General features: G+C 33.8%; 1 protein-coding gene across 1 annotated transcript; it reads left to right on the forward strand.

Moving 5' to 3' along the window:
* The first annotated feature begins 616 nt into the window (after positions 1-616).
* On the forward strand, positions 617-20263 carry LOC112501624 (xaa-Pro dipeptidase). Its single transcript, XM_025105312.1, has 17 exons — positions 617-634; positions 2343-2531; positions 2615-2664; positions 4274-4334; positions 4713-4808; positions 4928-5077; positions 5839-5970; positions 13455-13582; positions 14261-14303; positions 14686-14769; positions 15250-15291; positions 15449-15519; positions 16767-16820; positions 16907-17012; positions 17105-17173; positions 18100-18243; positions 20007-20263. Exons 1-17 carry the CDS (start codon positions 617-619, stop codon positions 20130-20132), a joined length of 1563 nt encoding a protein of 520 aa, XP_024961080.1. The 3' UTR covers positions 20133-20263.
* The last annotated feature ends 4132 nt before the right edge of the window (positions 20264-24395 follow it).

A 24395-nucleotide genomic window follows, 5' to 3' on the forward strand; every position in this document is an offset into this window, starting at 1 on the left:
TAGAATAATCATTAACTTCTAACAAAATACTTAATTATTGTCATATAGAAATTATATTATTAAACAAAAAATTTAAAAAATGAATTAAAAAAATACACAAAAAACAAAAAATTTTAATTAGTTAGTTTGGTACTAATATCAATATTTTTTCCCGATTTTATGATATCTTCATATTTATATTTTATTCAAAAATAAAAGCATTATCACTTTCTCAAAACCACATAAAACCGTATTATATAATCAACTGAGACAAAAAAATAAATAAAACAAAACATTAAAATCAAGATGTATCTTGTTACATTATACGAGTACCTTTCTAATTTTATTATAATACGTATTTAATAATCAATTAAAGATAAAAAACAAATAGGTGTCATTTTTGTGCTTTTGGTACTTAAATCCAACTACAAGCCAACCATGCAAAATGGCATTGGGACTCTAAATTACAAAATATTTAAATGGTAAGAGATTGAATCATTTTTATGATATAATTTTGAATTTTTTTTAATAAAAATTTAATAATTCAGAACAGATTTTTCAAATACTTAAATATTATTTACCGGATATTCTTGTATTTGGCATCCCCTTTCTTGAAGTTAAGGTAACGACTTCGAACATGGCCAACTCTCATAATGTAACAGACGATGTGTACTGTATGCTTCATATGATTATCAATCAAATAAAAAATATATAAAAAATATATTTAAAATATATATATATATATATATATATATGTATTTACACCCATTAATTTTAATTTTTTTGAGGTTAATAATCAGATAAATTATCTATGATTAGGAAGATGATACAAAAGTGTACCAAAATTTGGTTAGAGTTTAAAAACTTTAAATAGGTTATTTAATAATATTTGTAAACATGTTTTTTTTTATGTTAATGATAATTTTTTAATATTATTATATTAATAAATAATTTAGAGTTTTTCTAATTAATTTAATATATTTATTAAATAATATATTTAATCAATTTTTTTCCAAACATCATGTTATGTATTCTTTTCAAGATAAATATTTTGTTTGTAAAAAAATTAGTTTCTTTGTTTAAAAAAAAAATACATTTTTAACATTTTTTAAATATTATCAAGATAAATTGTGATGTATAAGTATTCTTGATATTATTATACTATTAAATAATTTAGATTTTTAATATATTTATTAAATAATATGTAAATTTAATTTTTGTAACATACAATGAAATACAATGCTGTAATAAGAAGTGTCAGTCATCAATATGTTGCACGTGGACAATGATATGACATGGAAACTTGGTAAAACATATGTTATTTCATCTTAATTCAAATCAAAAGGTTACTCATTGTTATAATAAGTAAATATTTTATACCTTAATAAAAAATAAATTGAAAGTATAATGCTGTAATAAAAAAAAAAATGAAAGTACAATATTACAATAAAAAAACTTGTGAAAGTAAATTGATATTTCATGTATTTAACCTAATTATCCAACCATCTGTTTTTGTCTAACCGTGTCCCACCTAATCTCAGTCCTTATCCTTGTCCCTGTTCTTGTCACATCAAACATGGAATAATGAGTTTTTATTCTGTTCCATGTCACGCTAAATGTGAGACAATAAGTTATGTTCCTTATATTGATTACAACGTAACTCGTCTCGTGTTAGACTTTGAAATTCAATAAAAAATTTAACTGATCCCAAACTGTTGAATCGTAACCGGTTGATACCTAGGGGCTGTTTACTTGCGGCTTAATTAGGCTTATTAGTCTATATGACTTATTCGCACAACTCATTTTGGTTGTTTACTTACGACTTATTCGCACAGAACATGACTTAATCGCATAGATAGAAATGATGTGTTGTCCCCATTCAGCCACAAAAATGACACCATTATCCCTTATTTAAAACATCGCCTCCTTCCCAAATGAGACACCCCGTCGTCAACCTCTGTATGATTTTTTGTTTTGATGTTCAAATAATTAATATTGAGGGTAAATCGGTCATTTATGTTATTCAGACTGTTGGTTTAGATAAAAAAAGTAAATAACAACATCCATTTATCAAAACAGACAAATTTATTCGTACAGACAAATTTATCCATACAGAACTTAATAAAAAATTTAGTAAACAGTTTCTTATCCTAATATAGTAATATGTCTGGTCTCTAACTGGACCGGGCCGGATCCAATTAGGCCATTTGATTTAGGCCCAAAGTTATTGGGTTACATTTATGGTTGGGTTGGGTTTCAAGATAAGTTAACAAAATGAACGTAGACTAGAACAATTTGTACTTTATGCATTAACTGTTGTACTGTAAATCAAGATGAACAATATTAGTATATAAGTTCGACAGAGTGTGGATGAAGCACGCTTGTCAACGGCGACGACGATCGCCATGGATTCTTCTTCTTCTTCTTCGCTGTATCCTCCTCCCGAGGTCCCCAAGAAGCTTCACTTGGAAAACCGAGAGAAACTGATAAAACATCTCCGTGAAAGTCTAGATTCATCGTCTCGTCCTTTACGCGGATTCGTACTTCTTCAGGTAAAGTAAATGCATCGAGTTTTTGAGTTAAATTCATTTTTTTTTATCGATTATTGTTTTTCATAATCCGTTGATTTTGTTAGGGAGGACAGGAGCAAACTCGTTACTGCACTGATCATGAAGATATCTTCAGGTACTTTTGTCGGTCACCTTGTCTAATTTCTTCGTGCATTTGAATTAGATCGGTGGTTATAGTTTTGCTACTGGTAATCGACGATATGAGTATTTGATACCGATTTTGTAGTTTTTTCTGTCAACCATGGAAAATCAACTATTAGAGGTAATCACCGGGTCGCTTACTCTTTTTCTGTCTCTGTAAATCGACCATGTGTTTTTGTACACCAAATTGGCAACACATCGCTTAAAATATTTACTTCAAAAATGCATCTTCACTAAACGAAATGTTATGACTTGATACTTGAATTCATCACACTCTAGGAGGGCAGAATAAAGTGTATTTAGGAATATGATTTTGTTGTTGTACGTGTGTACGATATTTGTAAAGACTAAAAGGCGGTATACTGCTATGTGCTGTGGGTGGAGGTAGCATGTTTGCTTTGGTGGTACTATCTACTGTGAGTGATTTGTGAACCTTGGGAAAATTTTCACAATTTGTTGGTGCACTTTTGAGTTGGAGTAGATGCTTGAGTTATGCAATAACCATGGAAAGCATGTTAACACATTCATTCCACCTTTTTATTTATGCAATAGGTTTGTATCACGTTTATTCAAATCTTTGCCTGCTTTATTTAGCCAGAGAAGGCAAATATATATACATCCTAAGGTTAACGAGGCAGCAGCTAGGATACTCAAAGGAAAGTGTACAAGATGTGGCTAGAAACAAGGAAGGAAAAACAATCTGAAGGATTAGTAACCAAAAGCATAATACAAATCTAAATATAACTCCAACAGAAAGGAAACATAAAGATACAGAATACAGAATACAGAAAGAAGATCTTTGCTTTAACAGTTAGCAAGTGGCTCACTGCTGGTCCTACAGCTTAACCATATCCCCTTTGACCAATCCAAATATATCATTGGTATTTTCATATGTTGTTTCACTATTCATGATTTATAATCTATCAGCACCAACTCTAGATAGTACTGCGAGCCATGACAAAAGGTGGAAACTTTGTGTATGATCTAGAGGGATTAATTTATTTATGTTTGTATTTCTGGAATCTGAAACTTTTTCAGATTGACTATTGTATTCCATAACAGTCAAAAAAGTTTATGAAAGGTTACGAATAGTTAAATAAGACAATCATAAAGTGTTAGCAAGGGAAGTATGCAAAGAAGTTTTCCTGTCACTTAGAGTATCATCCACTTTTCTATTGTAGATCCATCTTAGCTGACTAGCTCTTTTGATGAGGCAGACCATTGATACACACCCGCGCTTTAAGCACTAATAAATAATAAAAGGAGGCTCCATGAGAGCATTTCTTGGGTGGTTTATTTTACAATGAATTTGGAATTGTCATCTCTAGTGATGACTACACGACATTCAACTGGTTTCTGGAAATAGTACAGTTATTTGATCTTCTGTAATCTCCTTAAGCAATTTATAGTACTAGTGTGGTTAACAGTGACAAAAGTTAACATGATTTTCTTTTGCTATTAATTGTAGTCATATAGTCCTGTCACATTATAGAGATTGATGTGAGTTGTTGCTTTTAGGCCGACTTTTTTTTGTCAGGTTGTATGATTGAGTTATTTTCTGATGATTGCTGACTTCATTCCAGACAGGAAAGTTTTTTTGCATATTTGTTTGGAGTGCGAGAACCTGGTTTTTATGGAGCAATTGTAAGTCTCCTCTGTTTTCACGTTCAGATTTCAATGTTTCTATATGGTTTATTCTAAAGTGTCTTAAGGCTTTATATTGACGACCTATGTTAACATGCAAATACAATTTCCAATTGCATAAAGTACTATATGTTGATATTTCACATATGGAAGTTTCAAGGAGAAGCAAGTTATCCCATCTGACTTAAATATAGCCTGTCTGGATCTGTCTTTAGAACATGCCACTATAATTCTTGGTTTCTCTAATCTATAGCCATGTACCTTTGTCTGCTGCTACAGCAAGTCATGATACAAATATTTAATTTTTTTCTTTCCTTTTAATATGATCATTTATGAATTTTTTTTATTGCCATTTATTCTTTTGTTGTGCTGGTGTAGGATGTGGATACTGGGAAATCAATACTTTTTGCTCCCAGATTGCCGGCTGAGTATGCTGTTTGGATGGGAGAAATAAAGGCACCAAATTATTTCAAAGTAAGTCCACTCTCACAGCTGGTGTCTAGTCGGCGCTGTGTTACTCCCTACCAATTAGAAGGAAGTGTCAATGTGTAGTCTATCTTAGTTGATGAATTTGTACAATTTATATCTTGCAGGAAACATACATGGTTAGCATGGTCCATTATACTGATGAGATTACAGAAGTCCTTAATAATCAATACCAAGGATCTGGAAAACCCCTGTTGTTTCTTCTACATGGGTTGAATACTGATAGCAAAAACTTCTCTAAACCAGCAGAATTTGAGGTACCTTGTTATTAGATTTCTCTCTTTCTAATACCCCTAAATGTTTGCTGTAGATCAACTCTATTCCTTTTTCTTCCTTCTATTGCCGTTTATCCTTTACTGTTTGGCTGAAGACCCTGGTTGCTTAGATCCCAGTTTCCTTGATAATGGTGGTATGCTGTTTATGCAATAAGTATATTTTCTGTTCTTTTAGACGTGGTATAATGCGTGGTTGAGTTTCTAATAAAGTGTGTTTGGGCTTCGTACGGCTTTATCAACCAACAAATGTTGCTTTATTGAAGTCTTTAATTAAGTAAGCATTTGCTTGATCTATTCTTGTTTTCACCTTTGAACATAATGATATCGATATGCATATTTGACTAGCATGCACACCATGACATTTCTCTTTCACCACTTTGTTAAACAACTTGCTTGCTTTTAATCAGTCATAATTTTCTATAAACCCTGATTGGTTGTGGGATTTACCAGAAGATGTCATATTTTAACTACTGGAAGCAAGTATTTAAGATGCAGTGAATGGTAGTGCTCCGTTAAAGTTATGTCATAGTACAAAGAGTATTGCACCATTCTAATCATGCATAATAAAGGGTCAAATTTTTTGAATTGGTTTTCCATTTTATCATTTGCCTTTCTGCCGGTTAAAATTGTCAAACTTAATTGTGGTATCATTGAAGTAATGTTATCTAACATTTACTGCTAGTGATATTGTATTATCACAATACACCCTGTAATAAGAATAGTTGGTTTTATTTGCTCTCCAGGGTATTGAGAAGTTTGAGACAGATCTCAAGACTTTGCATCCTATTCTGACCGAATGCCGTGTTTTGAAGTCAAACCTGGAGCTTGCTGTGATCCAGTATGCGAATGATATAAGCTCTGAAGCTCATGTTGAGGTGGGCATGGTTCCTTTATGTAACAGCTAACTACAAACTGCCCACTTACTGAACACTCTTTAGTTTCCTCTTAGTGGTGAATGCTATTGCAAATTACTCTCTCCGTCCGAAAATAAGTGTCCACATTTCTATTTATGTTTGTCCCAAAATAAGTGTCCATTTTCAAAAATAGATAACTAAATTTTCAAAAATAGATAACTAAATTTTCAAAAATAGATAACCGTGTGCTATTTCTATTGTAGGCACTTGTTTTGGGACAAAGGAAGTAGTTTGCAATATCAACTTCAAATGCTACATTCAGATATAAATTAGACAATCGTAGTCTTAGATAGATATATATATATATATATATGTGTGTGTGTGTGTGTGTGTATTGCTAACCAGTAACAGTAACAGATGTGTTGTAACTGTGTTGTCCCATTCTCTTCTTCAAGATCCACACTTTATTAATCAACCATTGATGGGACTGGTAACGTATATGAGAAGAGTTGTGTTCTCATTGGGGAATGAAACAGAACTTTGATGCATATATGCACATGTATGGCATGAGTTGGTTATGGCAGTTTCTTCCTTTAAGAAACCGTCCTTAACTGTCAACCACTAACTGTTACAGCATTACCTAAATTAATCTATACATAATCTGAATATTAAATTCAGATCAATTGCATTAGTTATAAGGAACTTAAATAGAGATTGAACATTTAACTAAGTCACCGACAAGAATAAATCTTAGTAGTTGATATACATATGTATATAGATATGTCTTGTTCTATTAGAGTTCTAACAATCTCCCAATAAACAAGATACTACAGCAAAAGTAACTTAATAATTCAACCACTCTTAAGTGTGCACAAGATTTATCATTTGCCACTTGATCCTTCAAAGTTCTGTCAGTCAAAATTTGTTGTATTAGACTACACAAGTTTAATGCCCAATGATATTGTGTAGACTCTCATAATCATGATAATGCAAACATAACCACATGAACTACTTCATACATATAGTATTTCATACTCAGTCAATGTTATCAACAACCTTTAAGTATAGAGTATTACAATATTAAAAGTATGAGTATCACTTCTTAAATTCAAAACAGTTACTGAGGTATTTACATCAGCATCCTAATTTATACAAACTTAATGAAATGAATCTAAGAAAATGATCATGTAAATAAATTTATGTGATTACTAATAAATAGATAAAGTATTCATTACACCAGTATCTTATAGTAATACGTTAATCATCAATACAACTTGAAATCCCTATGTTTCTGACATGCTTCTCAAAACCTTCTACTGGTAGAGCTTTTGTCAATGGATCAGCCAATTGTTCCTTTGTACCAATCATTAAAACCTCTACTTCTTTATCTCTGACATTTTTTTTTATGGAAAAGTACTTTACATCTATGTTTCTAGAACTAGTACTCCTTTTGTTGTTCTTTGAACAGCAGGAGCATTGTCACAGTAGATAGTCAATGGCCTTTCTATTGAATCCACAAATTCTTAACCAACAAAAAAAATTTCTAAGCCAAATAGCATGAGATGTAGCATCATAAATTGCAATGTATTCAGCTTGAAATGTAGAAGTTGGAATCAATGACTGTTTACCTGTCTTCCGTTACACGGCACCTCCTGCTAACATAAAAATGTACCCAGAAGTAGACTTTAAATCATCATAATCTTGTTTATAAGATGCATCAGTATAACAAATCTATTTTCAGTTCTTGATCCTCTATTCTTTTGTAAGTCAGCATATAATCTTTAGTCTCTCTTAAATATCTTAACACTTCCTTTCCTGCTATCCAATTTGAATAACCAGCATTGTATTGAAATCTAGATAATATATTTACTGCAAAAGCTATGCTAAGCCTAATACAGACCTGTGCATACGTTAAACTTCCCACCAACCTTGCATATGGTATTTTCTCCATGCGTTTTCTTTCTAAATTATTATGTGGGGCACTGTCCATTGTGTAACTTATCTCCTTTTGAAATTGAAGACTCACCACTTCTACAATTTTCATACCAAATCTATGGAGCACCTTTTCAATATAATGCTTTTGTGATAATCCCAAAATACCACTGCTCCTATCTCTTAAAATCTCGATACCCAACACAAAGTGCTTCTCCCATATCCTTCATATCAAAGTTCTTCATCAAAAAAGCTTTAGTAGTCTGCAGCAAGTTTTATACCGTTTGGTAGCTAATAAGACGTTATCCACATACAAATTTAAGAATATCAAGCTACTCCCACTTGTCTTGGGATATATACATTCGTCTAGTTTATTTTCCTCAAAACTGAATGCAGTCATTACTTTGTTAAAATTCATATCCCATGGTCTAGATGCTTGCTTCAAACCGTAAAGTGACTTCCTCAATCTACATACCTTGTTTTCTTCTTTTGCAAAGCCTTCAGGTTGTAACATATAGATTTCTTCCTCCAAATCTCCGTCTAAAAATGTTGTCTTGACATCCATTTGGTGGAGTTCTAAGTTGTAATGTGCCACCAAAGCCATGATGATTCTGGAAGCATCTTTAGTTGATACAGGCGAGAAGGTTTCATTATAGTTTACACCTTCTTGAGTTCTCGTTGATTATAACCCTTAGCAACCAACCTGGCTTTGTATGTCTCAATCTTGCCATTTTCATCTCTTTTGGTCATGAAGACCCATTTGCATCTATTGGCTTCATTGAGTTTGATTTCTCAACTAAATCCAGAACTCCATTTTTGGACATGCTCATCAACTCATCCTCCATGGTTGTTGACCACTTGTCCCTATTCACAGATTCCATAGCCTCTTTGTAATTCTTTGGATCATTATCTCCCCCCAAATCAAACTCTATTTCAGTTTCATATACGTAATAATAATTGGGGATTGCTGGTCTTTTATCTCTAGTAGATCTTCTAAGAGCTGCCACATCTTGTACCTGTTATATTGGTGGATCTTCTATAGCCTGTTCCACATTTTCAACTACAATATCGTTGGCATCTCGTGTTGCAGCATCAGGTTTCATTGTAGGTAAGGGGTGAAATAGCGCATCTCTATTTTCATTTTCAGTGACAATAGCTTGATGAAGATCAGGATATATAAATCATTCTTCCATATTTCTGGTAGAGCCTGCCAGCCTGGTGAATCTGATAAAATTTCATTTTCATTGAATAACTCATCATGAAATACAACCTTGTTTGTTTCAAATATTCTTTGACGCCTGCCAGAATTATAGAACTTGTACCCTTCGGAATTTTCAAAATAACCAATAAAATATGTCGACAAGGATCTTGAATCCAGCTTACCCAATTTCTCTACAGTATATTCTCTAGTTTCAGCCTTGCAACCCCTTACATATAAGTGGTTCAAACTTGGTTTGTAGCTATGCCAGTGCTCAAATGGTGTACATGTTACAGCCTTGGTAGGAGACCTGTTACTAATATAATTTGCAGTTCTTACGGCTTCTCAGTTCTCCCCATAAAATTTTTGGCAGCCCTGATCTGGCAAACATGCTTCTGACCATGTTCATTAATGTGCTATTTCTTCTTTCTGAAACACCATTCTGAGTAGGGGTGTAAGGTGTGGTGTATTGTGCTTTAATACCACATTCTTCTAGATAGATAGCAAATGGTCCTCTATGTTGTCCTTTTTCTGAGTATTTTCCAAAGTACTCACCTCCTTTATCTGATCTGACAGTTTTAGTGACCTTTTCAGTTTGCTTTTCTACCTCCGTCTTAAATTTTACAAAACAATCTAAAACTTGTTACTTTTCTGAGATAAGATATATATATATATATATATATATATATATATAACAGAATCCGGAAAAGTCATCAATAAATGTGACAAAATACAAGTTTCCACATATAGCTTCAACTGGGAATGGTCCATACATCTATGTGTATAAGTTCAAGCATGCATTGACTTCTTTTAGAGCTAAAACTTCTCGAATTAGTCATTTTTCATTTTAGACAATCTATACAAGTTTCAAAATCATTGAAATCTAATGCAGGCAGAATGTCTTGTTTAACTAACTCTTATAATCTGGATTTGGAAATATGTCTTTGTCTTTTATGCCATAGAAAAGATGAAACATTTTGTTTAAATTTTCTTTTTACCGCTGTTAATTTGTTTATAGAACACACCTCTCTTTTAAATTTTTTGTTGATAATTTCATTTACGCAATTGACATCCAATAACCTTCTATTAAATCAACGTTTCCAAAGCAAAAATACAACTAAAAGTCTAAAATAACATAGTATTTTTATTGGCATAGAAACTTATATTGTTATCTAATACAAGCTGAGAACGTAATATAAGGTTTCTCTTTATTTTCGGAATACAATACATGTTATTTAAAACAAGGACATAGTTTTCCCTAAACAAGAGTCTACATTCCCCCAAAGCTTGAATTTCTAATGCTTGACCATTTGCAGTACAAATACTGGATTCATGCAACCTTGGGATTGTTGTTCTAATAACCCCCTGCAGTGAATTCATAAGATGTATTGGTGAAGCAGTATCAAACCACCATGAATTGTCACTAAAGTTGTCAAAAGACTCAAGTAAAGAAAAGGTTGGTTGAGTAACAACCGTATCTTTCTTGTTGAGCCAGTCCTTAAAACCTTCACAATCCTTTTTGAAGTGACCAACCTTCTTACAAAAGAAGCATTTCACTTCTTTTGGATTCTTGGGGTTTTTCGCTTTTTGTAGTCAGATTTCCAAGGAATGGCTGGAAGTGCTTCCCTTATGGAACTTACCAAAAAAACGTTTTATTCTAGATTTAGCCATGTAAATGATCAACATTGCTTTTCCCTTCTTCTGTACATCAGATTTTTATTGGACACATATAGATATCAACTCGTCCAGACTCCATTTATCCTTTTGAGTATTGTAGAGGCTTCTCAAATGACTGTATTGATCAGGTAGTCAACACCAAATGAACCAAAAATGCATCATCAATTCCCACATTCAACTCCTTGAGTTTAATGGATGCGTGAATTCCTTGCAAAGTATATTCTCTGATGCTTCCCTGTCCATTGAAACTCATCCTAGTTAATTTGATCATCAGAGTGCCAATTTCAGCTTTGTCAGACACTTCATATTTTTCTGCAATTGATGTAAAATACTCTTTGGCAAGATCTGCATATGGTATAGCACCCTTTACAACATCAGTCATGAATTTCTTCATGTAGATACGGGCCATTCTGTTGTGCTTGTGGCATTGTTGATTTTTTTCCTTAATCTCCTTTGCAGCAGTAGCTGCTGGTTTCGTTGGCGGGTCTTCCTTTAACACATGATCAGAGTCCATGATTCCCAGGTTCAATTCAATGTCTTGCTTCTACTTCTTATAATTCACACCATTTAGTGGTGCAGAATTGACAATACTCATTGGGTATTGTCTTGCATAACATGTATTGATGTACCTTCGATCAGTTATATAAATATATATGCAACTTATATATCTGAAAATAAAATTTAGAGTCCTTGTCATATGCATTCTGAAATAGATTAACTGAATTTTGATAGATTGTATACTATATATATATCGTAGAATATATGTTCAATTAATCCATATATGTTGATCAGAATTGAATCAACTTCTGTGGAATATTGTAATTCAAATAGTGTACTGATATGTGGAAGTATTGTAATTGCATAGTAGTTCTAATAAATATGAAAACGGATTAGTACACTATTTGAATTACAATACTTCCTCAAAAGTTGATTCAATTCTGATCAACATATTTGGATTAATTGAACATATATTCTACGAGATATATATATATATATACACACACACACACATTTATATATATATACAATTTATTAAAATTCAGTTAATCTATTTCAGAATGCATATGACAAGCATTTTCAGGACTCTATATTTTATTTTCAGATAATATAAGTTGCATATATTTATATAACCCATCAAAGGTACATCAATACATGTTATGCAGGACAATGCCCCACGAGTATTGTCAATTTTGCACCACTAAATGGTGTGAATCATAAGAAGTAGAAGCAAGACATTGAGTTGAACCTGGGAATCGTGGACTTTGATCATGTGTTCAAGGAAGACCCGCGAACAGAACCTGCAGCTACTGCTGCAAAGGAAATTAAGGAAAAATATCAACAATGACACAAGCACAACATAATGGCTCTTATCTACATGAAGAAATGCATGACTAATGCTGTAAAGGGTGCTATACCAGATGCAGATCTTGCCAAGGAGTATTTCACATTAATTGCAGAAAAATATAGTGTCTGACAAAGCTGAAATTGACACTCTGATGAACAAATCGATTAGGATGGGTTTCAATGGGCAGAGAATATATTCTGCAAGGAATTCACACATCTATTAAACTCAAAAGGAGTTGAATGTGGGAATTTGATGATGCATTTCTGGTTCATTTGGTGCTGAAATCTCTACCTGATCAATACAGTCATATGAGAAGCCTCTACAATACTCAAAAGGATAAATAGAGTCTGAACGAGTTCTTTAAGAGCTGGCCTTTAGCTGTTGGGGAGAATGCAAGATTTCTTGTTTGATCATCTTAGGTTTACCATATGCCTCATGATTCACTTTTAAACTCATCCCACAAGGCGCATTCAGTTTTCAAATGATTACACGACCATAAGCAATAACTTTTCCATCTATTCTTTAACAGTCATATGTTTGTGAAATCTAATTCAGGTTATAGGAAGAATTTTCTTTGTAGTCCATATCAAATGACTCTTCATGTGACATTTATCCGTCTTCTCATTATCTAAATCTGCAGTCTTTGCTATGAGACTTTGTTTGAATTGGTATTAAATGTGTCAATATTCTTCCAGAAACCTGGCAAAGAGTCGCCATTAATTAAAAGTGTAAAACGCCTTCCTGTACTTTTTTTCTGCATGGCGGTCTTATACCAGATATATATATGTATATTATTCATGCATAGTAGTTTCTCTTATTCCAGCTGTTAGTCTCAAAGCAAACTTGTTTTCTATATATTTTCAAAGAACAAAGTGTTTATTTGTGTATGCAATCCAGATTATTTACTAGTTATTATATATGATTAGATATATATGTGAGATCGATATTGTAAACAGGTTCAGATCATCTAAAAGATAGTTGATTTGACAGACGCACTAGATCAGAACGTTCAACTACTCTTTTAGCTGTAATGCTAACACTATTTGTTCCGGTTAGCACTTTGGTTTCATAAATTTTGCCAATGTGAAGTTATGCTTTCCTGTAATGTCATGAGTGACTCTTTGATGAGCAATGACCATTGACACTACAGAGTACGGAGTCATCCATGTGGCAATTTCATTTTTTTGCTGTTCTTTAATCTTTATCTTGTTTTCTTTATGATATCCTCAATTTATCTTCTTACCCTGTCTTGTGAATTGCATATGGGACATCAATTTACAGATTAGTGGTTAGCAAAAGTTGCGTGTATATGCCCGTGCCATCTTTTGGTAATTTGTACTACATTTTGAGTAGGTAATGAGGAAGACCAAACCGGCTATGAAGGAGTATCAAATGGAAAGCATATTTCTTCACCATACATACTTCTATGGTAGCTGTAGGCATTGTTCATACACTTGTATCTGTGCGACTGGTGACAACAGGTGATTACTTTTCCCTTTTCACGTCTCTCTCTTGAGGCAGATCTTTCCTATTACAAAATTTCAGATGTGGTGCTAGACATTAGAAGTATCATTTCTGCCATAAGAATATTGTTCATGTGTTCACTGCGTTTCTCTAATGAATGACACGTTGCTTAGTTTCGGATTAAGTTTCAGCATTGATCTTCACAAAAAGGATAGCCTAATGAGGCTTCAAATTCATAACAGTAATTAATGATTCAATGCTAACATCATTGGATTCAACTTTAGCTGAATGGATAATGCTGCTACATATATTAGACACAATTAACATGGATACTGTATAAGGACGAGAATACTTGTTAAGCTTATTTGGCTATCAACCTAAAAAGCACCTTGAATCTTTAAAATGTCATTTTATGGTCTTTTGTCTATTTCCTGTTAATGGTCCCCGTTCCTTTAATATTCAACTAAGACAATTTATTTTAAAACCTTAGGAAAATAATAGAAACAGGGCAGGGCTTTGATATAATTTTTCATCGTAGTAAGGAGCAAGAGATAACCAGAACCATGCACTTAACGCAGATTGATCATCCCATATAAATGATCTGGTGGCATTTTGTATTGTTAGTCTTTTATATATTATTCTTCCTCTGAGATGTTAAGCAGCTAAAAGTATGATTTTTTATTTTCATTTGGCAGTTCTGTTCTTCATTACGGGCATGCTGCAGCTCCAAATGACAGGGTACAGGAATTTCATTTCTTTTATTGTTTATGTGTTTTTGTAATGAATCCTTTTGGTTTATTCTAGTAGGACCATTACACATTTTTGTCTTGGTTGGACCCAACTCGAACCTTTGCTAAATGCTATTTGGAAGTGTCATCTTCTTTCTTTGTGTGTCCTGCAATAAATTGATCTCTCTATATTGCTACCTATTCTGCTTAGTGTATCAATGGAACACTTTGAATATCATAATTCGCAAACCCGACAATCCACATGCATGATGATAATCCAGCATTCTATTCTTATTGGTTAAGAATCTTTGCAGTTCAAGTTCTCCCTTCTATCTTTGCCACAAGTCAGCTACTAACTGTATGTTGTGATGATATCTTCTGTAATTATGCAGACATTGCGAGATGGAGATATGGCATTACTGGATATGGGAGCCGAATTCAATTTTTATGGTTCTGACATAACCTGCTCCTTCCCGGTAAGTATATGTGTTAATGACATATAATGTGAAATAACTATTGGGTATACTTCCCAACAGAGACTTCAGTTTATTCTCCTTACGTAGAATTCTTTTTATATTAGCTCTGTATCAGTTCTCTGCCACTTTTCAGTTAACATGCAGATTCTGACCTGAGTGAAGTGATAGGTTAACAGGACTTTAAGAAAGAAGAGTTATATCTGCAAGGAATCTTACCGACATTCTTTCAAAAAATTTAAAATGATGATGAGTGTTGATCAGTATTACAACTTACAACACAACGCCTAAGAAAATAATGAGGAATATTGTCAGCAGTAAATCATGTTCTACTCTTTAGATCTTGTAAAATCCTATCGGACATTTTTGTCATTCAATGTTTTAAATGCTGCAGGATGCTTTTCATTTGATGCCAAATGCTAGCTACAAGTCAATGAGTATGAGTTATAGGGTTTTTCATAACATACTTAATGATGCATGCAGGTGAACGGGAAATTTACAAGTAATCAACGTCTTATATACAACGTAAGGGATATCCTCCTGATGTTGTGTTTAAAAAATACAAGTTACTTGAAGGAGTTGTATGGCCTCTTCATGTCTAAAGCTTAGTGTATTTTTCTTGGCCCTAAAACTGTGCTCTTTTAGTTTATCAACATATGTCTTTTCTTTTTCACATTTCCAGGCTGTCCTCGATGCTCATGATGTTGTTATATCTACCATGAAGCCAGGAGTAAACTGGGTGGATATGCACAAGTAAGATTGCAGGACTATGTTTAGATATCTACCTCAATGCTCATCATTGAGATTCTGTTCCCTTGGTTCTTGGTAGTGTTTCCTACATGACTAAAAGACTGCATGATGATGGTGCATCCTGATTCTTCCTTCCCAAATAATTATCAATGAGTTATTGGTATTGAAAATCTTAAAAACAAATCATTTTTATAGCCGACTCCAATAAATAGGAAGATCATAATTCTTCCATTAGGTGCAAGAATTGAATATTAATCTCCATGAGGATTTTTAAGAACATAAACATCAAGGACAAAAACTAAGAATGACTTAGTTTGAAAGAAGAAAAAAATGTTCAATATTACAAACGTCAGTGGCATGGGAAGGAGAGGGCACTAGGTGCAAGGAGAGGTTGTCCAATTGATGGTTGCATAGATGAGATTTCGATTGCATTTTTGAATGAAACCAACAGAGGCATGCCACTAGGATGCTTTCGTTGATGCTATATTCCATCTAGAATTAATTCTCCCTCATATTTCAGGTCATTCTAAACTGTGTTCTGCCTTTCACTATTCAACATTCATGCTAGCTCCCTTGTACGTATAACAGAAAATAGTTCCAGATCATATTTCTTAGCCAAATATACAAGTTATGTCCAATTACATAATCCACGTGAAAAACCCACAAGAAAGTAATTAAACCAAACCTAACAAACTTAGTATATCCCACCCGAAGGTGGGGTCTGGGGAGGGTGGGGTGTACGCAGACCTGACCTCCACCCAAAGAGTAGAGCGGTTGTTTCTGTGAAGACCCCCAGCGGCTGATAGTGCATAATGTGGAAAAAAAGAGATACATAATAAAATTGCAGAAAAAAAGAACAGTAGAAAAACATTTGAAAGAATGAAGTTGAAAACAATAAAGGCAGTGCTAAGTTTTGGAAAATGAGTTACAAGTAAGCAACCAAATATCAGAACAGTCAGACAAACAAAACATACAAACGGGTACAGGTACACGAAACCGTAACCAAGGTAGGATACCCACCATAGTCTTAGGATTCAAAGGGGGGGGGGGGGGTTTCTAAACTCAACATCAGAGGAAACCCACTAGAAAGTAATTGCATTCCATTAAATAGCCATCTCTACATGGTTTTCTGGTGTCTTAAGATATTTAATATGGGCTGGTATAGTAAATTTTGTTTGTGATAACAATTAAATCAGAAAAATCGTAAGGTTCTCTTTGTCTAATATTCTTTCTCCTTTCATTGAGATCAGATTGGCAGAGAAAACTATTCTTCAGTCGCTGAAGAAAGGATCCCTCCTTGTTGGGTATTGTTCATTTTCCTTGATATAAAGAACACCTTTCTCTATGTATCTTAGTAATTATCTGTTAATTCATGTGATTTTGGCTCTAGTGATGTTGATGAAATGATGGTTGAACGACTGGGTTCTGTTTTCATGCCACATGGCCTGGGACACCTCATGGGAATTGATACCCATGATCCTGGTGGCTATTTAAAGGTCCCTAAAACTTGCTATGCTTTGGTTTGTTTAATTGGTCGATATTGCTTAATGCTTACCCAATGATATTGGCGGTTAACACATATTTACAGGGAGCTGAAAGACCCAAAGAACCAGGATTAAGGTCCCTACGCACAAGCAGAGATCTCATGGAGAAAATGGTTTGTGTTGGCACTTTGGTTATCATGTTCTTTAATGTGTCTATTTGCAATAAAGTTAGATCCTATATGGATGTGTTTGGTACGTGGGACAGGATGGTTCAGAAACTTGTTGTAACACATTTGGTTGACTTTATATTGGGAAAGAACGAGACAAAACCTTAGTTGGACAAAATGCATTTTTTCTGTCCCACCAAAATAGGTGGAACAAAAATCAGGGATAAATTACTAATACCCATGTCAAGTTAAATCCCTAAAATCTTCCATAATATTTTCACCCGCCTACCTCACTCTCGCCCGTCCTGTCCAACGCATCGGATCTTATCTTTGTAATGAACTTTGCATGTGTTTAAGGATTTTATTTAAGCTGCTTAGTTAATCATAATCAGTGGTTAATTGCCATTGTCTGTCTAATTGGCTTAGGGGCTGTTTGGTGGGTTTTCCATTAAGTCCTACATGGATAAAGCTGTTTGTGTGGATTAATCTGTCTGTATAACTTGGGAAAGTTTTTTCATAGATGGAAGGAGGGGAGGGGCTGGGGGAAGGTTTGGAAAAAACTTGGCTTTCTGCATAAAGCTCCCCCTTATAAGCTTACTGAATAAAGTCACTTTCTATGTCATTAAGCCACTACCAAAAAGTGTATATATGACCGAATAAGCTGCGAGACCCGTTAAGCTCATTAAGCTACTAACCAACATGCCCTTAGTTGTTGATGATATTTTTGTCTTTTTGGTGATTAACCCCAAAATATCTATAGATATTCTAAATTTCATTTTTTGCAGAAAAACCTGCTTGCAAATAACTGCATCTTTTCTGTTCTTTTTATTATAGAGGATGGGATTTATCTGATAACGCCATCTTTTTCTTACTAACTCGATTTATACTATTAACAAAATATATAACGAAGATGATTGCGATATCTTTTGTAGGTGATCACGGTCGAACCTGGATGCTATTTCATTGATGCATTGCTGGTTCCAGCCATGGAATCCCCAAAAACATCAAAGTTCTTCAATCGCGAAGCAATCACCAAATTTAGAGGATTTGGGGGGGTGCGAATTGAGAGCAATCTGGTAAATACCTTCTTACCTCACTTTTTCAATATATAATGTTACATGGTACTAGTTTCATGTGTGCATCAATCATCTCAAGAACATAGCTCATATTTGACTTTTTAGGATCAAATTAGCTATTTTGACAAGCATCAGTTCTTTCGATTTATACATAAATAAAAATGTTGTTTAAACATACTAGGTTGACTTTCCAAAATCCTAATGGACTTATTTTGGGGACAATATAGATTTCCATGTCTCAAATGTGTACACGTCTACTTAAGCAACACATACACGTATGCTGCATTTGGTATTGAGACTGAACATGACAGAACAAAACTCACTGTTCCAAGTTTGACGTGACATGGGACATGACAGAAGTCCACTGTTCTACATGTGGGGCGACATGAGATAGGGACAGGATGGGACCAAAAAACATTATTTTGTTCCACCTAGATTGGACATAACTAAAAAATTACCAATCTACAATCATTTGAGATATGACCTAATATGGTATTTGCTTTAATGGTCATCATCACCCCCGACGGCAGCCACTACCGTCCACCTCTAAAATCACCACCTCCACCACCATTGGCTACTACTACCACCTCATGCCACTGCCTCCATATACACCACTGTCCACCATCTCCACATCCTCCATAACCACCGGTGGTAACTCCACCACCATTAGCTAACTACCACCGTCCACCACCACCTCTTGACTCTTATCTCTACTACATCGGCCACGGCTGCCTCTACCTCCTCGAAAACCACCATTTCCACCTTCATATCCACCACTATTAGCCGCCGCCACCGCCACCACCACCACCCACCATCTCCATGTCGTGATGTCGTCCACAACCACCGGCCACCACCGGCTCTACCTCCACCAGTTCTTCCACTACCACCGGTAACCACCATATCAAATTATGAAACAACATTTAGGGGCAACTTGTCCCGTCTATTCTTGCCCAATCCTAGTCGTGCCAAGATCCGGTACTGTTTTCTTGTCCTGTCCAATCATATCCCGGTTTTTGCCTCTTCTTTAACTTACCGATAATTGTTTTTTCTTTTTCTTTTTGTAATTTTTATATATACCACCAAACTAAGGGGCCGTCTACCAAATGGTTACCGGGTAGTCACTTGCCGGCAAGTCACTACCCTCACTTACCTTGTTAGGTAATATTCTTGGCCATCAAAATGGCTTGTTTGTAAATGTCTCTTACCCGGTAAGCGCTAACTGGATAAGAGTTTTCTACGTCACTTATCGGGTAAGAAACTTGGTTTTTGCCATGCCTCTTACCAGGTAAGATTCTTAGGGGCCGTTCACTTACCACGTAAGCACTTACCGGCAAGAGTCTATCACTTTCACTTACCTTATCGAGTAACGTTGTCGGCCATTAAAATGTATTGTTGGTAAGTGTCTTTTACCCAATAAGCGCTTACCGGGTAAGATTCTTCTCGCTCATTTACCAGGTAAGATTCTCGGTCCATGTTATGCCTCTTACCAGGTAAGATTCTCACCCGGTAAGGTAAGTGAGACCCAATAAGTTTTTACCCGGTAAAAGTTTGGTAAACAACTCCTTAATCCTGGTCACGTTCACCTGGTAAGGTAGGTGACCCAGTAAGCGCTTATCTGGTTCTATTTGGTAAAAGACGGCTAATTCTTGTTTGTGTTATATTTGAAAAGTAGAATATTTGAATTTTTAAACTTAAAATTTGACTTATTGCTTGGATACCACTTACATTATGGATCAAAGCTAAATGTTCTCTGTTACATGCAGTATGTTACCTCGGATGGTTGCGTGAACATGACAAAGGTTCCTAGAAAAGTCGAGGATGTTGAAGGCGTGATGAGCGGTGCGCCATGGCCGATCAAGAAGTCGATTCATGAAAATGGAGGATCTTAGCTTTACATGTGACGATAGTTGATTTGGGAACTTCTTGCTCTACGGATGTTGTTTAAAATACGTTTGGATGTTATTATATGAAGTTATGGTAGGGATCATGCGTGGTGGGGGGTATTAAAAAAGTTTTATCATTTCTTATCGGCCGTTGAGTAATCAATAACCAAACCAAATCATCTCAATACATCACACCTGGGTTTGGTACGTAGGAAACCGACTTATATCTAAGAAGTAGAGCGCTTGTTTTTTTGATTAACCTGGATATCCAACCCGCTATGCGAGTTGACTAATCTCAGGGCGACCACCTGCTTTGCAGATCGCCTGAAGTCACCGCATTTGAACCTCTGTGGCCATAAGAGGATTTTTATTTCTTCTTGGATTTGAACCTGAGACCTCTTGGTGCTTTTGACCTTTGAAGTCAAGCTCAAACCAATTAGACATCACCTTTGCGGTTAGAGCGGTTGTTTTCGTGAAAACATCTGGTTTGTTAAAAAGGTGAGCATTGCCAATGAAGTTGTTCAATGATCAATATAAAGGCGGAACAAATATGTTTTTGAGCCAACTTTTGGTTTGACGGTTAATGTGACCCATTATCAGAAAATGTTCAAAACAAATATCTGATAATAAATTGGGTGGTAAATTCAATAAGAAATGTGTATCAAATCCTCATGTATCTTCGCTTAAGGGATACTTATAAAAACAACTTGTTGACTTATTTCGGTGTGTCACCGGTAATAAACACTTTTAAGTGTTTGGATAAATAGTTTATGCCGGTGTCAAACAAGTAATAAAAAGTTCTTAAAAAAGTTTAACTTTTCTACCTTATAATAAGTTGATAAGTACTTTTATAACAAACAAACATAAGTTGTTTCAAATAAACAATCCCAAACACCCCTTTAAAAATTTGATTGTTACTAAAAACGGACTTGTATATATTAATTGTATACCTGATGCAATAGAGAAAAATGTAAAATCTAATATCAACTTTTTCATAAAAATGCAAATACTCCTCGTCAAAATAATTATAATTTATGTTTGAAAAAATAAAAGTTACAATAAGTTCTAATATTAAAATAGAGTAAACTACGATTTTCATGGACGTGGTTTAAACAAAAGTTAGCAATTTTTATTCATATAGTTTATAATTTATTATTATTTTCGTTCATGAGATCTTAAAACCCCTCCATTAATATAGGGGTATTTTAGTCTTTTAATTTTTTAAAATATATTAAATATATTTTCTGGTTTCTTTTTTGGTATTTTTCTCTTTTCAATTTATTAAAACCTTTTTTTTTTTTTTTATAAAAAGGTTAACAGATAAAAAAAAATTATTTGGTCATTAGTTTTAGTTTACTGAGTTCGATTTCGTTGTTAATATTGCTCAAGTGTTACCTGCTGAATACCCCTTATATAAGAGTATTTTTTAAAAAAAAATTCATTAGAAACTATATAACTATATTTTTTTATAGGACCAAACAATTAACTACTTTAGGCTATTTTTACCAAACAGCTGTATGTAAATTTATTAATATGGTCAAAGACCTTCCAGCCTAGTGGTAAAGGCTTGGGCATGACATAGTCATGAACCCGCGTTCAAGCCCTGGGAAGGGAGTGTTGGCGACATTTAAGTGGGGCCATGTTTAGCCTCCAAATTTGCCGGGGATTAGTCGGGCTTTGGCCCAGACACCCTTACAATTTTTTATTTTATTAATATGGTGTACAATTGTTTGGTATCATAAGTCACTCAATTATAACAAATAAATGTATGTCTTATACAAATGTGTTACGATAATGTATAAAATTATACATTCTACATTCTACTAATGAAGGAAAAAATTAAAATATTATCATGTAAGGGGTACTCAACGACTTGCACTTGAATGACATTATTGACAGAAACCAAACTATAAGAAACTAAAACTATAATGACCAAAAATATGAAATAACAAATTGTATGGAAAATATTTAATTATTTTATCATAAACAATAATAAAATAATGATAATGTTTTTTTATGTATTAATTCTTTTTCAAAAAATATATAGTTTGTTTAAAAAACTAAAATACCAAAAAGGAAACCAATAAATATATTTAATAAACCAAAAATAAATAAAAAATTTAAAATATCCCTAAACTAAATGGAGGATTTTTAATCGAATTAGTTTCAGGGATAAAAACAACAATAAATTACAAACCATATGAACAAAAATCGAAATTTCGCAAACCACAAGGATGAAGATCGTAATTTACTCTATAAAAAAACAAAATTATAAAATCAAAATGATGATAATTGATGATAAAAAATAACATAAAACACAAGAATATTATATGGTTATAATTTGTGAAATCAAAACACAAAATCTAAACATCAAATTTAGGGGTTGTTCGGCTGTGACTTAATGGGCTGTATAACCTATATAGATTATTCACTCAATCATAAAAGATTGTTCGGTTGTGGCTTAATGGGATGTATATAACCTATATAGCTTATTCACTCAATCATAAAAGGTTGTTCGGTTATGGCTTAATCTGGAAATCTATAGCTTATTCGCTCAGGTAGAGGAAGACACTCCTTCACATTCAGCCGACTCTTTTCCCTCTCTACCCTTGGAAAAAAAAACAGCCTCTTCCTTTCCTCCTCTGTAGATCGATCCATGCTCCTTCTCCTCCGGAGATTGCTGCTCCTTCGACCCTCTCCATCTCTGGTTCCTCGATTTCTCCAAACTTAATCTTCTCTCTTGTTGCTCTCTCAGTGATTTGTTCCCGAAATCGAGCTTTTTTTGTTCCTGAAACCTACCTTGGTTTTTTGCTAGGTTATTGGATGTTTCCTGAAATCGAGCCCTCGACTTTTTTGATTTAGGGTTCTTCGATCTTTCTGGCTTGATGTGAGCTTCTGATTTAGGGCTCTTCATCTTTCTTGTTTTTTTTTCCTCGTGATTTTGGGTTTGATGTGAGTTTCTGATTTAAGGTTTGAATTAAGTTTTTGATTTGGATTTGTATTATACACTTTATGGGATGAATTTTTACTAAATTGTTGTTGATTTTGGGTTTGATTTTGATCTACATTGCTCAAATAATCATAAGAGACTGTTTTCCTTCAATGTAAACAAAGGGTAAAATAGTAATTTTCACATTTAGATTGTTTATTCAGCATAACAACCGTACAACAACTTATCAATTATCATACAAACAACTTTATCACTATAGACAACTTTATCCATACAACATTTAAGGGAAAACAAACCGAATAACCCCTTTGACGTATTTTCTTCAAATAAAAGAACAGTTTAATTAACAGAATGGCATTGTTTGTTTTAATAAAATGAACATTTTTCAAAGTACAATCCATTAATAAAGAACCTAAGACTAGTAATACATATAAAAATAAACGAGTTTTTGGTCGTTTTCCTGTAATTCTTTAAACAGTACAAAAATATTGAATCTGAAATTTAAATATTCAACTTAATTTTGAATAATTTCAAACCATTTAAGGGGGTGTTTGGGATTGCTTATTTGAAACAACTTGTGTTTTTCTACAAAAGTCCTTATCAACTTATTACAAGTTAGAATGATTTAATTTCTTCAAAAACTCCTTACTACCGGTTTGGCACTGTTATAAGTTGTTTATCAAAATACTTAAAAATGCTTATTACCGGTATCACACCGAAATAAGTCCATAAATTGTTTTTATAAGCAATCTCAAACACCCTCTAAATATATTTACTCAAAAGTATGTATACGAGAGAAGCTTGGTTTGAGTTTGGGCTCCAAAGGTCAAAAGTGCTTGGAGGTAGAGCTGTAAACAAACCGAAAGTTCAACGAACCGTTCGTGAACCGTTCGGAGGGAAGCTTGTTTATGTTCGTTTATTTAATAAATGAACTAACATGAACAATTACGAACGCACATGAACAAGAATATCGTTCGTTCATTTATATTCGTGAACGTTTGTTCATTTCTGTTCGTTTATATATTAAATTTAATATATAATTTTTTATTTATTTAGTTTGAATTCAAATAATATTTATTTAAGTTTTTAATTTTTTTAGATTTAAATTTTATCATCATTTTGTCTTGTTTGAGATTTTTTTACCTTTTCACTTTTTCTCCAAAACCATAACCTCCAGATGAAACCTTCTACAAAATCGTGAAGGGTTGAATGACAAGTAGTGACGTTTGTTTCTTTATGTTCGTTAAGCCTTGTGCGTTTATGTTCGTTCGTTTACGTTCGTTTAGCACATCAACGAACGAACATAAACGAACACGAAC

Source organism: Cynara cardunculus, unplaced genomic scaffold, assembly GCF_001531365.2.
Source record: "Cynara cardunculus var. scolymus isolate 2C unplaced genomic scaffold, CcrdV1 Un_Scaffold_326, whole genome shotgun sequence".
In the NCBI taxonomy this organism is placed as follows: domain Eukaryota; kingdom Viridiplantae; phylum Streptophyta; class Magnoliopsida; order Asterales; family Asteraceae; genus Cynara; species Cynara cardunculus.

Coding starts and splice junctions, on each gene's coding strand:
- LOC112501624 (XM_025105312.1), top strand. Junction 17,013..17,104: donor ATCCTGGTGGCTATTTAAAG/GTCCCTAAAACT, acceptor ACATATTTACAG/GGAGCTGAAAGACCCAAAGA. Junction 18,244..20,006: donor TGCGAATTGAGAGCAATCTG/GTAAATACCTTC, acceptor TGTTACATGCAG/TATGTTACCTCGGATGGTTG.